This window comes from Symphodus melops (assembly GCF_947650265.1).
Source record: "Symphodus melops genome assembly, chromosome: 2".
NCBI lineage: Eukaryota > Metazoa > Chordata > Actinopteri > Labriformes > Labridae > Symphodus > Symphodus melops.
The window spans coordinates 21599151-21617108 of NC_136692.1; the positions used below are offsets into that span (position 1 = coordinate 21599151).

The window sequence follows — 17958 nt, forward strand, 5'->3', positions numbered from 1 at the left end:
ATCGTTACCTTGTCAGCCAGACGTGACATGTGTTACTATAACAACATGAAATGGCAGTGGTGTAATAAAACATGGCAAGGCGGTTACATTATCACTTCCCTGATGATCTTGTGCCTGTGCTGTCAGCCAAGGACTGGAAGCTGAGTTATGCTTCAGGGCCGCTGCCATGCCTCTGAGCAGAGATTAAGTGGAAGCAGCAGCTGAGATCAGAAAGGGAAATACAGAGCCAGCTGGAGGTGGAAACATGAAAAAAAAAAAATAGTGAGACATCACAGTCAACCAAACTACATTGCTGTGAATGTCCTTTTCCATCCCGTATCACCCATGCTGCCTTCATGTGCACCCCTGTGACCTATTTAAACACATTAAAAACAGGCAAAGCTCATAGTAAGACCGGTGTGACTCTGAGGGATTAAGCCATGGACACCAGCAAGGCAGGCAGTGTTCTTCAGAAGCCTGATGAGTCCTGATGATTCCCCGAAGAGGAAAGGGGGGGGGGGGGGGGGGGTTAGTCCCAGATCAGGTGTGAGGGTCACTGAGGATTCAGGCCTTCCTGAGGAAACTTTGTTTACTGGCATGTCCTCAATACAACATCTGTATGAGAGGAAAAGAGGAGAAGCATCAGGACTGGTCTCTGTATTTTCTCATGTGTGAATGAATGTGGACTTTTATTTTAATGCATTACTCATTTTAAAAGGTTCATACATACAGGGCTACTTAGATCAAGAGATTTGAGAGTTTATTGGCAGAACAGAAATATCACTGTAGGCTTTATCAACTATAAAAAGCAGACATATAAAACATTCAATCCACTCTCTGACAGGTCGTTAATAGTTGATATTAAAAAGAAAAAACAACATGGGCGAGACATGGCTGGAAGTGGTCTGATGTGACTAAGGAGCCTCGTTTTTTTTTTGCAGTTCGGAACATTACGGATGAAAAAAAAAATGGAGAGAAGCAGAGAGGAGAATGGAGGTCTGTCAAAACTGAGTCATAATGATGAAAGCACACAAGTGCTCATGTTTAAGTCATGTAAAAGCTCACCTCAGGAACATCAATTCTGCCTTTAAAATATTCAGCGTGCAAGTCTCTTGTCTGACATGAAGTTTTTTTTTTCTCCTAAATTTCTCTCTCCAACCTCTCCTCCCAAACAAGAAAAAAAAAAACACGGAATTGCTGCGTGTGCGCTCCTCTGCTGCGCACTAAGAGACACAACAAAACAAACAACTCCACTTCTGTGAAACATTTTTTTTTTCCTGCTTCTTTGCCCTTCTCATCCCCCCCCCTTCCTCCTTCCTGCCATCTCGCTCGCTCTGGCTCTCTGTCAGACAAAAAAAGAAAAGCCTTATGTAATGAGGTGCTCGTGCTTCCATGTCTAGGGGCACATATTTACCCAACATGCATTTCAGGATTACCACAAAGGGCCCCCCTGCTGTCGGAGAGACGAGATAGGACTACAGGCTTTACAGGGTCTGTCATGGGACAAGGTGAATGTATGTACACATAAACAATTCAGCATCCACTTTAGATGATGATACTGCTGTCGGACATTCTTTCATCTGTATGTGGCTAACCGTACAAATGTGTCCAATGTTAAACATGAAAGAGGAGCAGAAACTACGGCCGTTTTTTTTTTTGTTTTTTGTTTTTTAAAGTGTTGACTGCTGAGTTTGGTTGATTTCCGTTGATGTGCGTGTCTGCCTCTGAGGTCACACAGGGAGAGGAGCGGTGCCACAGGAGCCAGCAGTCGCAGCCTCAGCAGGGAGAGCAGAAGGGACATGCAGGAGGAAGGGCGCTGACTCAATGCCTCCCCATCTCTATCCTCTGTAAAACAAAAACACTGAAGGCAAACGAGAGCAACCCTGACCTCTCCTTTCTCCTGCCCCCTTCCTCATCGCTGCATTACGAACCGCAGGATTAAAAAAAAACAAACAAACAAACGGATCAGTCTCTCGCGAGCGTTGCCGAGTTTCACCGCAGTGTCAACAACAACAAACAGAGACGGGAGGAGGAGATTACAGAGATGCTGAGGTGAATATCAACACTCCTGGTTTTTTGGGGTTTTTTTTTTATTTTTTTTATGGGGGGGTTGGGGGGTTCTGCCTGCCCCACATTTCAAGCTACCAAACTCATGACACATTACAGTCATATATGAAATGGGAAAGAACTCTTGGTTGCAGCTGGTTGTATAGACAATGTAAAAAAAAAAAAAGTAATGTGGAATCTTGGTTAAAAAAAAAAAAAAAAAAAAAAAAGGTAATCTTTTTCAGTTGTACATGTTTCCAAGTCAAACTGTCTTTAACCGTATAAACTGTAGAGATGGTTTTTTGGGATTTAAGTATTTGAGCATAATCCTACTCTGTCATTGTTTGATTATTGTCAAAGGCTTGATGCCCCTTGAATGTGGAGAGCCTCCTCTAATAGCTTATGCAAGTCAATAACCAATAATGGCAAAAACAAAACAACTGGAATTGAGTTGGACATTTTCAGAAATGTTCAGTTTGTTTGTAATTTCTCCTTGAAGACACGTATGTTGGTTGTAGGCGTTTCCTTTGGGCGCCCTCACCGTGCGGCCCTAGGGCTCCCTCTCTGACGACACGTCACCCTCGGCTCCACTACTGGCGTTGGGGTCCTGTCGGGAACGTTGGGCGCCCTTCTCCCTGCTCGACTCCGAGGGGCCTTTGGAGCGCGTCTTCTCTTTCCTCTGCTGCTGCTTCTCCTGCTTCGACAGCTGTGGAAACACAAAGAACAGGGAATTCTTTTTTTCTTTTCTCTCTTTTCTCTCACTGCTCAGGTTTATGTTAAACTCCACGTGTCTGAAACATTTTCCGACGGGACGAGTGTGTCTGGATAATTAAGAGATGAGCTTGAGTTCTGTTTTAGAGTTTCTCTTTTAGCGACGACTGGAGAGAAAAAGGAGCTCAAGGGACACGTGGCTTCTCGTCTATCGTGTTTATTTTCTTCCACGAGAACAAGCCTGAACTTGATGCACATACAGCTGTGTGTTTTATGGGTCATCTCTGCGGGTCTGAATGCTGAGCAGTCAGAAACATACATCTCAGGTGTTATTTGCGGAAAAAGACAGAAAATGGTTAAATTAAAAAAGGTTTGATGTCCATTTTCCCCAAGAGAAGAGTAATTCATGAGGCAGTTAAAAATTCATTCAAAAGGTTTCAAGGGTTTCGAATCGGTACTCAAAAAACCAATCACAGTTACATCATGAGCGTCTGCATGCATTGTCATGACAGTCGAAGTGGGGGTTTTTTGCATCCCGAGACAGAAAGTGAAAGAGATGGGAAGATGACGAGCCAAAACCTGTGTAAAAATACTGCAACCAAGACAAGGAAGTACACAACCAGCACCATGAGAGGCTCCAAACACCTCCACATTCGCATCGTGAACTCAGGATCGCGAGTTGAGGGAATCGTTACATCCCTCGTTACGATACAAACTCATTGAAGCACGGTTTAACGTTTGAGAAATAACAGGTCGTCAGCATCACGTGAGGATCATCCAGGGTTATCTTGGGTTTCATCAGAAGAATGTTATTTTTTTTTTTTACAACAGCACGTGCAGTGAAGTCTGTCAGAAAACGTCTACTTCCTGCAGCGTCATGATTTATCTGCATCTGGCATGGAAATATGAGATACAGAGAGAACATGAGACTCATGTCAGCTGATGAAGGAGTCTCATCAACAAATCATTTGTTTTCAATTCATAAAACAAGATGAAAGTTAAGTAGGCTTTAGATTAAAGCGAGCCTACAGCGGTCGGTTTAAAGAGGAGATTTGAAACGCGTCACTCGTTCAGTCGCTCCGTCTCCTCAGGTTGTTTCACAGCTCCTTTCAATTGAAGCCTCGACTTTGGAATGAGCAGAAAAGACGTGACCCAGGACACGGGTCCTGTGACAGCGTGTGCTGGATCAGCGATTCAACATGGGACGCGGACTGTAACGGGCAGCGGCGTGTTAGTTAAAGACCCGTTGAAAAGTCCCACGCCAGCATGGTCACGCTGAATCAGACCGATTTAAATCCTTAAGAGTCGAACACTGAATAATGGAAGCTGAATACTGTCTTCTCCTGAAGTCCAATTTGAATTGTTAACTTCCAAATCATGAATAATGTATGTTTTTTGAAAAACATTTATGACTTGAAAGCAACTCTGAGGGGCTTTAAATATTCTTTTTTTTTTTTTTTTTTTTTTTTTTTAAGTATTCAAGTATGTGTGCCTTCGTGAAGTCACGTTTACTTGTAAAACATATTACAAACTCATTTTTGGATGAACTCTGGCTGAACTGAAACTGGAATCTAATCAGTCTGCTTGAGCAGAGCGTGAACATGCTGCGTCATGACCAGCAGATCACGACCTTTATGGCATGTTCGCTGTGAATACCAACATGAGCACGAAAAGAAGTTTGATAGAGAAGCCAATCAGCCTACATCGACATGTGTCCAGTTGATACAGCACAGCTTCTTTTTCCTCTCTTTCTTCCCTCTGAGCCGTCATATGATCCCCTTCAATGAGTCTATTGTTGTGACCACACACACACACACACACACACACACACACACACACACACACACACACACACACACACACACACACACACACACACACACACACACACACACACACACACACACACACACACACACACACACACACACACACACACACACACACACACACACACACACACACACACACACACACACACACACACACACACACACACACACACACACACACACACACACACACACACACACACACACACACACACACACACACACACACGATGAGGTCGTCAATGCTAAGTGAAGAAGGCTCGTTAGCATAGATGCTCAAACTTTTGGTTGCGGCTGGGTAAATATTTATGAACAAGATGTAACCATGACATAACACATTACATTATTCAGAGAGCGCCACAAAAAGAAGGCGCGTTATTCCCATTTGAACTCATTTATTTGCCTTTGTAATACACCACAGCAACTGTCTTTGTTGAGTAGAGAGAAGCCAGAGGAGAGATGTATCTGAACGTCTGAACTCAAACTGTGAACGATGAACAAACATTTTCTTTTTTAGCACACACACACACAAAAAAAAGCAATGAACTGTTGGAGCTGCATTAAAGCCACGATTTTGAGTCCAAACATGACTTTGCATGAGCAAACAATACACCGTTTCTGTGTTTGTTGGTTTCAGCTCAGCGCCCACAACAGCATGCACAAACAGTCAGGTGAACAAATAGAAACTACTCGGGAGCCCCTCTGCTATCGACCCGCCTCAGAACACATCCACACATGACGGCTTTACTTTGCTCTGGATAACGCCATTGTTTGCTGCCTGCTTGACCCTGCAGCCGACTAAACCTCTTGATTTATGGAAAGAAAGGGACAGTGTCTGTTTGGCTGTTGCTTCATTTCGCCGCTGTGCCAAGCTTTAAGAACCATTGGATGGCCTTTTATCCCTCGTGTTCGGCTTTGGCTTGGGCTCCTCGGCTTCCAGAGCAAACATCCCCAAACAGACTAGATTAAAATTCTGAGGGCTGCTTAATGTCCCTCCCTTTGGGGCGAGAGAGCCAAAGCCACCAAAGAGAGAGCGGCCAAAGCATGAGGACTTTGGATAGGTTTCATGGAAGTGACCAGGATCAAGTGAGTTGACAGATCAAGATGTATGAAGTTCTCTTCCTTTACAAAGTGTTTACTTACTTGGGATGCTCGAAGCTACTGACTCTCAGTGAATGAAAAGCAGTTTACAAATGTTGGCTTACACATTTTTTCAACAAAAAGAGTTTATTATTGAGTCCAAAGAATAATAATATCAAGTTAAACCATGAGGACGACAATGACTGCCTTGTGTTCAGTCTGTAAACCTCAACCCAAACAGTCCATTTACAGCCTGCAGCCTCTAACTGGGACCATGATGGACGATCTGTTTGTCAAATGGAAATATTTGAACAGCATTAGTGAGCCAACATTAAACAGAGAGTTTGCGGAGTAATCTTTCACAGGAGGGACTATCCTCTAATCGATCACAGATGGCGTCGTCTTCTTGGATTAATACGTGATGAAAGAAAAAAAAAAAAAAAAAGATGAGAGAAATAAGAGGTGAGACGTCGTGTTCGGGAGAACGGGAAGGACGTGAAGTCTCCCTGATCTTTGACAACTCAAGTCTGATCATTTCATCGATGGGCTCGACTGAAATCTGAAGGGACTTCCTCCGACCTTTCCTCGGAGGTTGTGTTCACAAGATCACAGTGAAAGTCGATCTTTAAAAGCAAGCACAGGCCTGCCGTTATCATCTCATACTCTTGAAGACATCGGAGTGAAAAACGTTGCAATTACCTCTTGAATCACGGCCCAACGACTTGTGGAGGAATCAAAGAAACGACCAACAAAAATCTATTTGGTTCTACCTCGAGCTTCCATTAGTGCCAGAGTTAAAACTTTTTATGTTGGTCCACCACAATCATCAACATCAATCAACAACAGAATGTTTAAGCCTAAGAGGAAATATGTCAATGGCTCTGGTGGTCCCATGACTTTTTCCTTTCACACTATCAAGAGGTTAACAGTCATTTTAAAGAGGACATATTGTCCCCCTTTTTCATCATGTCAAACAGTCCCCTGTGGTCTAAATGAAACATGTGTGCTGTGCTTTGGTTAGAATATAACATGAATCAGGCACCAGAGGAGGTTTGTGACCCTGTATAAACCTGCTCTGTCAGAACGCTTCGATTTGGTGTGTGTCTCTTTAAATGCAGTGACAATCCCTGAGTTTTCCCGGTAAACATTACTCCTCTGTAGAGAGAATGAAAATGACAGACCTGCGCAAAAAGTTTAGCTCTAGGCTGGAGGTGGAGTCCATGGGTGAAGATATCAGGAGAGGGGAGGGGATTCTCTTACAAAAATCCAACTTGTGATGTCACAAACTGAGAACATTTGAAACAGAGCATTTCTCTGTGTTAAGACTTAAGAAGAACACAAAAAGGACTGAATGGATTTATTTCAAATTTTGGGTGTCAACAGACTCTCAGGTCGCCCACATATATGTTCAAAAACCATGTAAAAGTGGATTTATTTTTTCATAATTTAAGAACCATTGGATGGCCTTTAATCAACTTTTTTTTGTTTAAAAAAAAGTCAATTTATTTATTCTCACTTTCCAATTTATTATTATTATTATTTTCTGATATCACATGAATGCAGGGGGGATTTCTTCAAGAAATATAAACTCATTTCATCAACAGCTTCTTTTTTTTTAATCTAAGCTAAAAAAAAAAGACAAACGTTGAAAATATGAGATGCTGTGAAGACACAATCCAACTCTACAAGGAGTGACCCCTAAAATAGTTCAACTCTGGTAGTTGTGAGCTGCCAACCCATCAGCAGATCATATGACGGCGATTCAACAGAGATGAGCATGAGCACGCTGAGAGAGGATGTGGAAGGCTCCCACAGAGCTGGTCTGTTAGAGCCGCTTACAGAAGACTACCTGAGCGGCCTTAGTGTGCGTCTCTTAGCATCGCCGAAGGACGGACTGAGTGACAACTTAGTGAATCAGTCTCACTTCACAGGGTAAGGGAAAATCATCATGATCATGCAAAGGACGTCATTTTTTAAGTGCAATACCAATGATGATCTGTCTATCCACCTGAACAACAGAATCCAAGAGAGCCTTACCATTCATGTATTCCTTTTCCATAAAAGTTATTTGCAGTGACAAACAAACTTTACCAAAAATTACCTCTTTGATCAACCACAGTTCCTTTTTCCAATTGTTTGACTTGGTAAAAAAAAAACAAAAAAAAACTTTCGGGCAGAGCAGAACATTCACAAGAGGCAACATTGCCACCTAGTGGTTTAAAGTAGAGGTCAGCCGTCTCCTCGAAAAGTTGAATAGCTGAATTTAAGTGGGATAAATAGATGTATTTAAACGTTCTGACAGTGGCAGGGTAAAATAACAACCATTGAATACGAGTTAGAGTAACACGCAGTCAAAACAGGTCGACTCCACACAAACCATTTTCCATTTCAGGTTGGTGAACTGGTTTTCTACTTCCACTGGTGTGACACTGTGAATCAGCGCTCACTTACTGTCACGATATAAAGTCTCTTATGAGGTTTTCAAAACTGCAGTGAAAAAAACGCTCAGTAACATACCTGTCTGGGGTCACTGGGACCAGTGGGCGACGACAGTTCCACAGTGACAGGTCCGTCGTTTTGAATGGTGACCTGCATGTAGGCCCCAAACTTCCCATCTAGAAAGAGAAAAGAGACAACGGAAAAGGTTTGAATGAATGAAAGAGAAATGTGAAACATCAGCGAAAACGACCCTCATAAGCATCAGCTCTGACATCTCTAATGAGACCACATCCTCATCTTTACTACATGGAACCTTCAGACATCGTAACATAAAAGGGACAGTAGGAGGACAGGAAGTTTAAACTTAAATGTTCTCCTTTTTGTCCACTGGCTCTGTGAGATTAATGACACCATCTGCACAATAAAAGTTGTGGACCGCAATGGAAAAGAGACGCGTCATCATATTTCCTCTCAAGGGGGGGGGGGCGGGACTAATTAGGAAGCCTTATGCCTCCCTTGCTGGGACAAGGTGTTCTCCGCACCTGCTCCCCGGTGGGCTGACCTGATTCACTGCCGCCGTCACCGAAGCGGCCTCACAGCACCAATAATCCCCACCTCTCTTACCCAGAAGAGCCACAACCTTACGCTTAGATAAATACAGGCAGTTAGGAAGCGGGGGGGCGGACCGAGCACGGATTCAGGCCTTTAAGTGGGCGGTGGGAACAGGGACCCTCGACACTTTTGTATTTTAATGAGCCCAGAAACAAGAACTAAGGGTTTTAAACCATGTTGTCCTCTGATCTCTTGGGAGTGTGTTCTTATGGCTCCTCGTTTTCACCTCCGCACTTTTCAGAATAACCCTTAAAAAAAGGTCTTTTTTTTCCCCTATACTAATTTTAGAGCATCCATCATAATACCAGGTATAAATCATAGGTTTCAGCTTCTCACTATCTGACCCAGCACTGACGGAACAAATGTTCAGGAATAACTTTGACTTTTGTTGAATAATCATCTGCCAATAATCATCTCGTTAACGACGAACAACGATTTTGTGACTCAGCTTGTAAATGTTGCATATTAGAAAAAACAAAAGCAACTCTAGAAAAATTCCATGTTTTATAGGCTGTTCTCCGAGTCCCAAAAGCCGCATCGATACGTCGCTGTAAGGCTGAAAAGGTGGGCAGTAAACGACTATGTCATCAGTTTACCCACCTTTAATGAGCTCTGGCTTGTAAGAACTCCTCATGTTCTCCAGGATGCTGTTGTAGAAGGGCTGGGCCAACTCTGCAGGCATGGCTGAGTGGAAGTCTGGCTTGTTGCCCTTCAGGATACACTGCAGTGTGAACTGGCTCACACACAGCACCTCAAAGTCCCGCTCCATGACACTTTTGCTCCACGCTCGCCCATTCTCGTCTTCGAACAGACGCAGGTTCAGGATCTTTCGAACTCTGGAAAGACGCACAAAAAACAAACAAAAAAATCACAGACAGAGAGGCAGAAAAAAAAAAAGTGTCAATCCACCTGGGACATGATTGGAAACGCAATGCAGATAACGCTGAACGATTTAAAAGCGTAGTTCTAGTTTGTAGTCTGAACAGCTGCTACTCATGAATATAAAACTGGGTAGATGTGCTGTTACACCATTATCAGATAATGATGTAACTTAGCTTCTGATTATTGATTTTAGTTTCTTTGACTTGTTATGTAACTTTGTTTTTATAACGGCCAACATATAAGCTTAACAATCTGTGTGTAGTACACAATAACAAAGAGGAAACAAATCAACCGATGAAGGATCCAATGGTATAGTAACCATTTCTGCCAATGTTGAGAAAGCTTTTGGAGCAATTTAAAACTTTTTGTATTTTGATAGTCACAGCCAAGTCTAAATATAGAGTTATTTTTGACAGGAGTAAAAATAAAAGATCTATTTATAGCATCTCAGTGCTGACTTCTCACAAGAAGCTTTAGTCAATTTGCATTTATGGAAAGGCAATGATTTACTTCTTTATAGTCAATGAAGTGGGGGGGGGGTATGAATGCGAATGAATGGGATGAGTAACTTCTGATGGATCTAACTACAAAGCCATGTGTGAACATGGGTAGAGTGACAGGTGGTGTAAAAACACTTGAAGTAGTCAGAAGACAAGAAAAGAACTTTTATATGTGTCATTTATCAGTGTTAGTCCGGGTTAAAAACACAACCAGCGTGCTTCCACACTCACATGTAGTCAGCATCTTTCTGAGTGTCCTCTACTGATATTCCCAACAGCACACACAGTCCTCGTCCAATTGAACTCACTTGTTCTTCTCCCACTGCAAGAACACAAGAAGTAACATTTAAAGAGTGAGTGAGCTGGTTATTGTAGTCATTCAGTGACAAACAGACTGAAGGCTAACAAGACTAAATGACTCCAGTCCGGGCTGTCACCCAAAGGAGACATATCATCTGCGACATATAAAAAAAAACTTGACTTGTGTCCTCTGAGCTTAAAAAAAAAAAAAAAGGATTGTAAACGAACTTCTGTCTCCACTAAGAAACAGGACAGTGCTAAAGCTAACCCCGCTAGGGTAAGCTAAAATGCATTGTCAGCGCCGTTAATGAATGAAGGCTAGCTGTTAGCCTCGACTTTAAGAGGTGTGACAGTCAGAAAAGCAGCCTGTTGAAAGTCAGCAAGGCTCAAACATCCACTCACCTGTCACGGTCGCCTTGGTGACCCTCTGAATGATAGCTTTCATTGTTTTGTGTGTTGTGTTGTTGAGCACGCTCTCTAAACTTCCGAGCTGTGCAGCTGTCGTCCTCTAGTGGCTGGAAAACATACAACACCCTTCTTCTGTTAATTTCATCATTTTGTGTGTGGATGTTGGCAAAAGTTTAAACGCACTTAAATCATTACCGCCATCTATTGGACTGGAGTGTGGACCAAGAAATAAGTAACAACAGTTAAAAAGTAAATGCAACAAAAGCGGAAAAAAGTTCATTCTGTGTTTTCTGAGAAATTAAGACAAATTAGTGATTTTTAATTAATCACAATGTTAGATGATTGACATTTTTTGGCATTTGCTAATAACAAATCCCTTTGAATTATTGTCAGTACATCCTTCTTGAGACCTTAAAAAGACCACACTGTAGTCTAGATCATAATAATTATCAACATCTCAAGACAATATAATTATTGAGCGATTCATGATGTATAAGTCAACTGATGCAGTATTTAAAAATTCACATTATTTTACTTCTGACATTTCCAGAAACAAAAGAATTGATTCTTAAGATTGACTGGTTCTCCAATTTATTCATGTTTCACAAATAGCTCCATCAACGTTTCTTTTTCAACAGAAAACAGGGGAGTTGCAAAACACATTCATATTATTTTCAAAAAGTGTTAGCCTTAGATAGACTACATGATATATAGCTGATACATCAGATCATTACTTAAAGCCTTTGATCATTTGAAACATTTCTTATTATCTCTAAGCATAAATAGAGACAGCTCAATGAACACTGGACTAGAGACACCTGCCTAGAGTTTCCTTTACCAATCATCAAAATGTCACATCATAAAGTTTGTATCCACAAGAGTCTACAGTGTCCATTATTCGTTATTTGATGCAGCTATTTGTCATTGCCTTCAGTCCCAGTTTCAGCCGTGGAAGGTGATATAAAGTTATCATCATGTAGGGGAAAAGAGTCTTTCTCGGAGGTGATGGTGTGAGCGTCCTCGGAGATTACTGTATCTGGATCTTCTGGCTGTTGGACCATGTCTTTTTTGTCTGTCAATAAATAAATAATGTGGAGGAGGTAAACATTAGTGTATAACCATAATTATTATTACTGGTGATATAAAACCAGGCAGAAATACATCTCAAATCTACATTCATGTGGTGGCTGATAATGATAGTGATCACTTAGGACTCACCGCCACATCAATCTAATCAAAAACAATTCATTCAATAAAACAAAGTGAATTTGCTCAGTCCAAAATGTTATATGACAAAGTAGCTTATTGTTCAATGTGTACATGTATACAATTCAACGCATATTTATCCTCTAGCTCAAATATTTATATTCTGATTTAAAATGTATTAAAACCCATATTTCTTACATTACATATTATGTAATGCAGGCATTTAGAGCAGAGTTGATGATTGTTGACAGAAACTGTCCTTTGACAAAATGTTTTAAAAAAATAAATAGAAGCACTGTTGAAAATTTAAAGAAATGATGTGTATTTTACACATGTTAAACCTTCATAGTAGAATTTGTCATTGGTTAATGTTTATTTTGTACAATAACTCATCTTTACCTTTAATATGTGATCTGCATGCCGACCTTTCATTGACAATGAATTTGAAAAATTCTGAAGTACATTCATTCCAATGATTTTCATCATTTGCTCAAGTCGGTTAAACACTATGTTGTTTTTTTTTTTAAGGTTTACTTTTGGTCTTCTATATGATAGAAATAGGGGACAGAGGGTGGATCTCAAGTCCCTTATTTGCACCGAGTGTCCTCCGAGTTGTCTCCTCCACTTGCGTCTTAGTCCCGCCCACCAGAGATGAACGGAGGAAACGAAGCCGAGGAGAGAGGACCGAGGAAATCAGCTTTAAGACACATGAGACGTCGTTTCCTCGACAGCGTCACATGACGCGACATCAGCTGATCACGTTCAGCTGTCAATCAGCCGAACAGCTGTTTATGTCCACACAAACACACTGTATTATTTCTAATCAAACACACACACTGTATTATTTCTAATCAAACACAGTTACAGTGTTTAGTGTCTTTACCTGATAAAAAAAAACATCTGAAGAACAACCTGCAGTCTACTCAAACCAAAAGGACAGTTTCTACTGACTAAAAGATTTCATTTTGAATTGTCTATAATTATTGATTATTATTAAACAGTTTGGACTTAACCTAGCCTGTATTTAGACAACAAACTCTGCATTTTATAAACACAGATATTTATGTGTCAGGAATACTGAAAATGATTGATTAGAATCTAAATGATGAAACTTTGTGAAGATAAATAAGTGAGAATACAAAACGGAATCCCTCTTCATCAAACTGTCATCCTCATCATCATCAGACATTCAAACAGTCTGAGGGATGATGAGCAGAACATGAAGGATGTATTGATTTGATAGAAGTTATAGAGCTTCATATTTGGTTGTTAATCTTCATGTCAGACTCTTTTTAATCCCAGCTCATCACAGACCGACTCTTTACAAACTCACTGATGTTCATCATCTGTTTAAATGTCTGACGCTCCGTTTAGCGTCTTTTTAATGTCCGTCTTTTCTCCCGTATTAAACTCTGCTCATGTTGAGAAGTTTAACTGAAGTCTGATCCTGTGCAGCGTCCAATCAATGAGTGATATACGAAAAGGGGGCGTGTCTGTCAGTGAAAAGACTTCCGTGAAGTCAGCTCTCATGTCTCCTCGGTCATCGCTCCTCGGATCAGCCTCCTCTCTCCTCGATCCTCTCTCCTCTGTCCGCTATAAGAGCTTTGGGACGATCCTCAACATGGCGGCTTTGGAACTAACTCCGGTTTGGCCGAGGACCGAGGAGACTGCAAATAAGACACTTGGGATGCACCCTAAGACGCAAGTGGAGGAGACAACTCGGAGGACACTCGGTGCAAATAAGGGACATGAGATTGAGCCTATGGCTTCCATACATGGGGGTGCGCGCACTAACCACTGCGCCACCAGTGGCCCCAAACACTATGTAGTTTTAACGGATTTAAAGCAAACACACATTTGGGCACAAAATAGAATTAATAAATTCATATTATTTCATTTAATCGCTAATTCACTGCTGTAAACGAGCAGCCAAATCCTTTTTTAAAGTCTTCAGAGGTTGTTTTGATGCCTTCAGAGATGTAGCCTGGTACCCATGCTTGGTTTCAAAAGTATGATAAACTGACAACAGGATAATGGAAGTTATCACCTGTAAATTCACAGTCACAGTATTTACAGTCTTATTATTTACAGTCTATTGTTACAGTCCTATTATTTAGTCTATTGTTAGTCTTATATTTACAGTCTATTGTTACAGTCCTATATTTACAGTCTGTTGTTACAGTCCTATTATTTACAGTATTTACAGTCTGTTGTTACAGTCCTATTATTTACAGTATTTATAGTCTGTTGTTATAGTCCTATTATTTACAGTATTTACAGTCTGTTGTTACAGTCTTATTATTTACTGTATTTACAGTCTGTTGTTACAGTCTTATTATTTACAGTATTTACAGTCTGTTGTTACAGTCTTATTATTTACAGTATTTACAGTCTGTTGTTACAGTCGTATTATTTACAGTCTATGTTAACAGTAGATTCTCGCTCACCTGGTATAAAGTCAAAACGTCCTGAGTATCTGAGCATGGCGAATGAGCCTATCATGGTCCAAACTCCAAAGGCGTAAAGAAAAGCCGCTGCTCTGTTCAACTTATGAATATCGAAAATCGGCATGGCTGCTGTTTTTCCCGTCAAACGTGTTTGGCTTTCACTAAATGCAGAAATGTTCATGAATCACCGGACCGCTCACTTCTCCACACAGGTCGCGGACATAACAGTCGACCCGGAAGTACACGCATAGCAAAAACATTTCCGGAACGTGTTTTTTGTTTTATTTTTTGTTTGTTTTTGTTAGTACAATTTTTTATGTTTTGAACAAATGCTTCGAAAAATGTGCAAAATACACGGACACTGAGTAGTAGGAGGGTAGAAAAGAAAAAAAAAAGAAGCAATGGTTGCGGAGCATTAAAAAAGATAAATGAGACTGTTTTGTTGCAATGGTTATGGACATGCATTTACACCCTCTTCAGAAAAACAAGACTAAAGTCCTGCTATGCAAATGAGAAAGAGTAAAAGACTGGCGATCATGCCATCTTTACATGGTTAGGGGAGACTGGGGGCTTATTAAATAGAGTGATTACAGAAAACTCCAAATTTGCAGGAGGAGCAAGCCAAATTTGTCACTTAGACTTTACCTGGAGTTTTTCCTGTCAGCCCCCAGTATTTTTTATGTATGCACGTCTGTTACAGTATGTATGTTTTATCCAAAGCACCTCAGTTTGTGTTATATGTAGTTCTGCTCTGTTCGATGCTAATTGGATTTGAAAACCCATTAAATCACATTAAAGATGTGTTTCTTGACCTTTATGAAGCACATGCCTATCAGCACTTAATGTATAAGATATGAGTCACTCTTATTTCTCTGAGCTATGAGCCCAGTCATGATACTTAAGATAAAGGTCAGAGCTGTCACCTGACATGCCTTGTGGCTATTCTCAAACAGCACATATTACCTCTGTACCACAACATGTGTGAACCTTTCAGGCTTGTGCTTTTCTGGAAATGTATGGTATCTTAAATGTGTTTTCTTTTTCTTTAATCGGGATATCTAAAGAATCAAGTATATTAGGTCCAAGTGGAAACAGAGGACTTATGATGGATTTTATTTTTTAAAGTACATTTAAAAAAAGTTAAGATCAGATACCTGAATTTGACTTGGTTTCTGTTAGATCTCAATAAGTTTTTACCTTAAAAGTACAATAGAGTTGTATGACAATGTTTACATTAACATGTCTAAATTCATTGCACGTTCACTGTGACCAAGTATTAACATTACATCAAATATTTCCAATGATTATTAGAGCTAAAGAAATCCATAATTTTAAAGTTGTCTGAAGTTAGGTCATTTTCTCAACTCAATCAAACGTACTTGAATTTTCTGGTAATATTTTTGACCCTTGCTGGTGGTAGACAAAATGCAGGTTTAAGACACTTCTTCATTGGAATAGCTTTCAAAAAATAGGTTTTTGTTGAATGTCACTGCTACTGTAGGCCCATACATTTAAATCCCTCCATGTCACTGAGTTTGAAGCAGAGTGTATACAATTTTATGTGATATCTGGCAAACAAACAAACCAACAATATTTTAGTCTAACGTACATTATTGTCCTGCTGGGAACTGTAGTTTTTACCACCACAGCACCTTTACTATAGGGACCACTTTCATTGCACTACTTTACTTTTAAGTTGTTGAAGATAAGAAAAATACAAATGTCCTAAGGGGCCTGCACCTCAGGAAACACTTTTGTAAAAGGTCAATTTTGAGACATCTGTGTTATGAGGAATTTGAAAAAGGCTATTTAAGATGCGTGGGAGGATTTATAGCCAGCCAACAATGAGTCATTCACAATTTCTACTAAAAATGTTTCACAAACATATTTCAAAAAAACAGATGCTATGAAACACCTGTGCTTGGCTGGTTGCCGGTACAACAGTCTGAAGTTATGATTCACAAGGAAGTAGTGTAAATTGTTCACCATGATACTGCAGCAGGGTTTATATGCAACATTAATTTGAAAACACTTTAGACTTTTTATTCAGTTATTAATAACATCAGTTTCAAAATCCTTTCAAAGTTCACTTGTGTTTAAGGAGTTTTTAACAGGATTTGGATATGTTTGTATTCTTTATGCACCTTGAGGTATTTGTCAGAGTTTGAGAAATTGGATTTATTTGTAATTAGGTTCATTTAATTCACAAGAGTATTTTATTGGTCATCAGTTCTGTTTACCCAATAGGGTTTGATTTGAAACATGTGGCCATTATTTTTTATCCCTCCTCTTACAGCCCTGAAGCCTGCTGGTGAAGATCCTCACTTGCCAGCGCTCGAGCATACCTGACTAATACTGTTTAGCCGTGAGGTGTGTCACTCATTTCTCTCCCCTTGAACTGTGCTTTTTGTTGTTGTTGTTTCTTTTTAAAGCAGTCTGAAAATGGAAAACAAGGCTGCCTGACCCTTGAAAGTTAAGTGAAAGTGACTCTGTGAGCAAAGTTGTAAAGTTGAGATAAGCAAGAAGTAAAAAACACAATGCCATGTTGTTACTTCATACCTGCTATTTGGAGCATGTCTTGTGAAAAGCGTCTGTGTCACTGAAGAATTTATTCCAGATAAGTTTTATGTGTGATGGTTTCAGACTTGTTCAAGCACCAGATGTGATTGTACTGGAAGATCTCACTTCATCATGGGATTTATTTGAATGGTGTGTAAGCTTATCTCCTTGGATATATTTTCTTAAATGCACCAGATTTGTAGTGTTTGAGTGACAGGTATCCAGGCGTCAGGCCAACATTCACACCTCACACGCAAAAGTTCAGTCAAGAAAACTATATGCATGCTTGTTCTATTGTTTAATTTATTACCATGTCAAATCGCTCCTTCAAGCATGCTCGCTCATTTTCTTATAATCAGTTGTTCTCATCACCTGGTCACATCTATGTAATAGCTCTGCTCCACTCCCTCATCGTTAGCCTGTCACATTGATTCTGTCTTGTTTAAAAATGGCTTTCTCTTCCATCACATTCTTCAACCCATCAACCTCAAATCACAGCATCAGCCATCGCTCGGTCAAGCCAAGTCTTCACAGTCTGCCTCAGATGTCTTCCAGTCTTCACAGTTCATTCAACTTCTTAATGGCGTCAACCCAGACAACATCATCTTCTAAGACCTCCACCACCAGTGTCTGGACTCTATGGGGGATTGATCTTGTTGCAACCCAATTGTGACATTCGTCAGGTCACGGAGAGCCTAGACTGCGTTTCTGGAGGACAAAGTAGAGCTGAGGCTTCTTCATGTGCACCCAGGTGAAATTTATTTACAAAATAACAAAAAACAATTTTAAAAACACATGCCTGGCAGCATGCCCCACAGCATGCCCCGCAGCACCTCACCCTACCCTCCCCCTGGCAGAGTGAGTGCGCTGCTTTTATACCAGCTGGTCCTCATTGGGCCGGAACCTTCTTTCTTCTTTTCTTTCCCCAGGGACTCTTTTGGCCGGAACACCTTTTAC

At 40.5% G+C, this 17958-nt stretch overlaps 2 protein-coding genes across 3 annotated transcripts in view; both read right to left on the reverse strand.

Moving 5' to 3' along the window:
* The window catches only part of LOC306820094 (ras and Rab interactor 2-like), a 272812-nt gene that overhangs the window by 104456 nt on the left and 150398 nt on the right, over positions 1-17958 (reverse strand). The gene's annotated exons all lie outside the window — the stretch shown is intronic.
* Positions 4-10931, reverse strand: dtd1 (D-aminoacyl-tRNA deacylase 1). The gene is made up of 6 exons (XM_079337810.1): positions 10784-10931; positions 10313-10403; positions 9300-9535; positions 8166-8263; positions 2567-2731; positions 4-594 (listed from the first exon to the last, which is right to left on the reverse strand). The coding sequence occupies exons 1-5, from the start codon at positions 10824-10826 to the stop codon at positions 2576-2578; spliced, it is 624 nt and encodes a 207-aa protein (XP_079193936.1). The 5' UTR covers positions 10827-10931; the 3' UTR covers positions 4-594; positions 2567-2575.